Raw genomic sequence first — 5,156 nt, 5'->3', positions numbered from 1 at the left:
CTCTCTCTCTCTCTNTATATATATATATATATATATATATATATATATATATATATATATATATATATAACATGTAAGAATTGTTTTACAATGTTACATGTAACAAATTATACTAACATTTGTTACATTATTAGGTGTACCGGTGTAATAAATTGTAATACATGTATTACTGTTTTGTAAGTTGTAACTTGTTGTTGTTTCTTTTAAATTCCAGGTACATATGACTGCTTTTGTTATAAAAGTTAATGGAGTTAAATGTTGATAATCAGCTACACAAAATCAAGGCAAGATCAACAGTGTGCAACTTTGGTACCATGTTCGACTGGAGGGGGGGAGGGGGGAACAAAGTTTTTCCTAAAATTATGACACATTTTACCTCAGATCAACAAACGTTTGTGGCTTAAAACAAAGAATAAGACGTTCTTGTATGTTCCACCTACCTTATACTTGTTATAAGTGAACAAAACTGTCTAAAAACGACGTGAAACGACTTTCAGTTCGCAAAATCGTTCGCAGAAGGCGCCATTTTCGAACAGCATGTGAAACCAGTTACTGCGCATCAGAACTGCGCAACTTTTCCCGATCGACCAACCAGAGAGCCGTTTCCATCTCGGATATGGTTGAACGCGTGCTTATAAGAGACGCTGTTTCATTGGCTTAAAGTCTAGACTAAGCGACTATTTCTATGGGAGGATAATTTTAGTAAATATAATATATATCGTATTGTCGTTAATATCCTTCACTATAGGTATTAGAATATATAATTAAAAGTATATTTTACTCATTACATGACGTTATAAAGAAGAAAATCAGTAAATAATGTATCTTTTTAACAAACTAAATTTTAAACACCCCCTTGGAGTGAGTGAAATATCCCACGGGGGCGTAGGCGGAAGTAAATAGTGCAGGTAAACATGTGATGTAGTGTTCTCATCACTGATTAACTTTTAACCTAAAAACAACGGCTACACAGAAACGCCACCAATGCAGCGGCTACCACATTGCAAGACAAAGGTATGGACTTTACAGACTTCGGATAAAAGTAGTTTTTGATGTATAAAAATGATCTAATAGTTGATTCTATTAGCTCACGTAGGCTCATAATTTGATTAGCTAAATCACATGTGCCAAATATTCCCACATGCACATGTCTTAGACAAGAAGGGGAAAGGGTTTATATAATGCGTTAATCAATTATGGAGTGACTTGATTAGGGTGTTGTTGTAATGGTTTTACTTATATGTTATATCTAGTAAAATCTGAAGATATTGGAACTGTAATAATAAGAACTTAAACTTTAGGAGTTTAGGATGGAAAGAAGTTACCAGAATGTCACATTTGTGCTTTGTAGGATCATTCAGGCATAATACTTATATCTATTACTAGTAATAGTCTTTACAGTTTTGTAGCAGTGGGTGCCAGGGCCCCCATACTCACTCTCTGAAAACAAAATAGGATATCACCCATGCTCCACTTAATAGATAATGTTCTTAATTCATTTTTTTGTTTGACCACAGAATGTTGCCCCCTACCAGCTGTCTTAAGAACTGCATCTATTTGTGTTTGGGTACATGCATGCACCTTGTTGCTATGTATACATTGTACAATGCATCTGTGTAACCTGATAGTACTTCAAGTTCAACAACAGAGACGTTCGTGACTGCCTCACAATAGACAGAACCCGGCTGTCAATCAAGTTTAGAGTTCGACCAATGAGAGGGTGGATATGCCTCGGGCAAATTCTTTGCATCGCCTCTTCTTTGTGTAATGTAAATGTGCGTTTGACGTAGGTGGGTGTGGCCATGGGGTGGGTCTATATAGCCTCCAGACCATGCCAAAAACTGGGGGTTTTGGGGGTCTTCAGGGTCTTTGTGAGCTTTAATGTGCTATTTTCTGATTGCATATAGACAACATAGCCGGCCTGGTTGAATTACCCAAGCACGTTTTTTTAACTGGGCTAATCAGAAAACAGCCGAAGACCACCAAACCCCCAGTTCTATAAGCCTGCTACGGAGGCTAGGGGCTATAGCCTATAGGGGACTGGTACTGTTGACATTGAGCAGTCGATGGGGTCAAGGGATTTCCCGGAATTCGTGGCTGCCATATCCTGTGTTCAGGAGAAGCCGGACTGTGAATCTACTTAAGAGCCGTTCAGGGGTAACGCAGGAGAAACACTAGAGAAGGAACAACTTCAAGAAGACTGTATTTGTACAATCTAAAGCTTCAGAAGTTCAGTGTCCTTGGAAATCAGGTTTGTATAGCCAGTTCTGTTATATCTCAGACATTGATACTTATCATACACGTAGGACTGTTCAGGACTTCAGGTGTACACAGAGGAAACAGCAGAGAAGGGAACAAATCTCTCGTTTTAGACCAGTCAAGAACGGAAGGCTGCATTTAACCAACTTAATCAAAGTAAAGCTCCAGTATCCTTGGGAATAAGGTTTGTATCCTGCTGTAACGTTATTTCAGCAGTAACTTTATGATTATGATAGAATTTCGTTCTTGATCTTTTTCCCAGTGACAACAGTGTTACAACCCTGAATAGCACCTGTCATGGGGAGGCTATTTTTTCTGGCTGCAAGGCTTGTTTAATAATTAATTCTCTGTTTGTGTTTTACGTAAGCAATCTGAGCACAGTAACGACCACTGCGTACCATCCACACCCTCGTAAACAAAGTCCTTAGTTCCTGTTTTTGGTGATTGTAACATTTTAGATTTACTTCAGGAATATTTTCAGGTAAGGTCCTTTTTGTGTCATGTTTGAACTCCCTTCTATCAAAAAGACATGGATGAAATGATTAGAATGATATTCAAACTGTGTGCTGTACTTACTGACTGTTGTTGGATTTTCTTTATTTATTTCAGAGAATACATGATGTTGCAGTGTTTCTACTGTGTGCTGTTGCTGTAACTTGTTCTCTGTTTTATTTGACATCATGTCAAGACATTGCAGTGTTGTCGTTAGTGTGTGTTGTTAATTACATTGTTGTAACATGTTTCCTGTTTCATGTCAGAATGACCAGAATACAATATGATATTGCAGTGTTGAGGTAGTGTGTGCTGTGTATTATTGTGACCATTGTTTCCTGTTGTATTGCAGGATGGCCAGAATACGACATGTTATAAGTACAGTGTTGTTACTAGCGTGGGTTTCCATGGTGATAGCCCGTGATCCGGTGTACAGTAATGAGTGGGCTGTGCAGGTGGTGGGGGGGCAGCAAGAGGCAGTCAGACTGGCAGACAAACATGGCTTCACGTATGGCGGGAAGGTAAGGAAGGCTGCGTCTATATAATGTTATTCTGTTTGTTTTTTATTTAGCCAGGATGTCCCATCATAGCAAGTTGTTTTACAGTGAGGACCTGCATATATATAACATGTAGACATAGTTTACATCACTATACATTTATAATACAAGTGTAGAAACTTTTAATATAATCTGTCACAGACAAGCCCATTATCTAATTTTTTTAAAAATCATATTTAATGATTATCCTGAAATATTTTGAAAAAAATCTGATTAGAAGTACAGAGTAATTCCGTCACTATTTTCCATGTGTAACTGTTTTTTTTCTCTCTCTCTCACATATGAATTTTCTTTACTGTGTTTTTCCCTGTGTGTAGATATTTGGTGACTACCACCTGTTCAGACACAGCCATGTCTCAAGACGCTCCACAAGTGCCAGCCACCAGAAACACCACGGGCTGCTTCAAGAAAACTCTGTAAGTCAACTTTCAGTACCTCAGGTTCTTGGAAACTGATTATCCTTCTTAGCTACCAGACGAGTATAGTTGGTATAATACAGGTTAGTATCACAATGTAGGTTGTCTAATTAGGTAACTCTAGGACTGTCTCCACCTCTTTTTCCTTTTATTTTTTGAATTGGTAGTAGGCTCCCAGGAAACAAGATAGAATTTTGTTTACTTAGAAAATTGTCAGCAATTGGTTATAGAAATTTGTTATAAATACACGTAGTAACAAAGTAACCGATTTAAAAGCCCTAGCTGGTTATATTGTCAATGTGATGGGGTAAGTTTTTCTGTTTTTCTGTACGACTGTACATGTACATGTACGATATATTTGGTGACAAATTGTTGATAGAATGTACTGTAAATCTTGTAATGTTCGTGGTGGTTTTATTTTCGCGGTATTCGCGTTGATTGCTCCATCGCAAAGTCATGACATCGCGAATGTGATTTGTTTTAGTACTACAGCTGGATAACCAGTCTATTGGGAGCTTGCCCAGGCTTTTGGCGGGAATACGCGAGTTGGCCTGTTGCCTGGTTTATTTTAATCATACTGCAGTGTAGTCCACTTAGCAGGGGTTAATATTAGAAGTTATTAATAGCAGACTGTGCCTGTTCATTAGAATTTTTGAAAGATTATTCTTAGTCTATTAGATTTTTTTCTGTACTGGATGTTTTTCAAGGCGATCACCGACTAACACCTGTTCACAAAACCGATGGTGCTGATTCAAGACTGCACTTCCAGCCAGGAACACATTTTTGTGCTCTCTCTCTCTCTCTCTCTCTCTCTCTCTACTATATATATATATATATATATATATATATATATATATATATATATAGTATTTAACATCACGAGACACATTTTTAACGTCATATGGTAAACCCATGACAAGGACGCTGTGCGATTGTATCGGCTGCGATGGCACGGACGTTTGTTTACTAGTAAATCCAGATGAACTTTCACATGCACTTGCTTCACTCATTTAGATACATATCAGGAGAGTCTTAATAAAGAAGCTATTTGACATTCTTCTCTACTGTTTCCACAACAAGAACCGCGCTATTTGATCCTCCTTCTCTATCTATTCTCAACAAGAACCGCGCTGTACTGGGTGGATGTTTTTCAAGGCGATCACCGACTAACATCTGTTCACAAAACCAATGGTGCTGATTCAAGACTGCACTTCCAGCCAGGAACACATTTTTGTGCTCTCTCTCTCTCTCTCTCTCTCTCTATATATATATATATAGTATTTAACATCACGAGACACATTTTTAACATCATATGGCTGCCATATCGGCTGCGATGGCACGGACGTTTGTTTACTAGTAAATCCAGATGAACTTTCACATGCACTTGCTTCACTCATTTAGATACATATCAGGAGAGTCTTAATAAACAAGC

General features: G+C 38.0%; 1 protein-coding gene across 1 annotated transcript in view; it reads left to right on the top strand.

The window, feature by feature from the left end:
* Nucleotides 1-894: 894 nt before the first annotated feature.
* The window catches only part of LOC109462116 (furin-like), a 13,810-nt gene continuing 9,548 nt past the window's right edge, over nt 895-5,156 (top strand). Inside the window, 3 exon segments of the mRNA XM_019758616.1 lie at nt 895-1,014; nt 3,104-3,272; nt 3,626-3,724. Of these exon segments, the coding sequence (XP_019614175.1) occupies nt 3,105-3,272; nt 3,626-3,724 (267 nt within the window). The 5' untranslated portion in view covers nt 895-1,014; nt 3,104.

This window comes from Branchiostoma belcheri, unplaced genomic scaffold, assembly GCF_001625305.1.
Source record: "Branchiostoma belcheri isolate BF01 breed outbred unplaced genomic scaffold, Haploidv18h27 scaffold99, whole genome shotgun sequence".
Classification (NCBI taxonomy): domain Eukaryota; kingdom Metazoa; phylum Chordata; class Leptocardii; order Amphioxiformes; family Branchiostomatidae; genus Branchiostoma; species Branchiostoma belcheri.
Note: the sequence above shows the minus strand (reverse complement) of the source record. Positions and strands in the feature narration are given on the sequence as shown.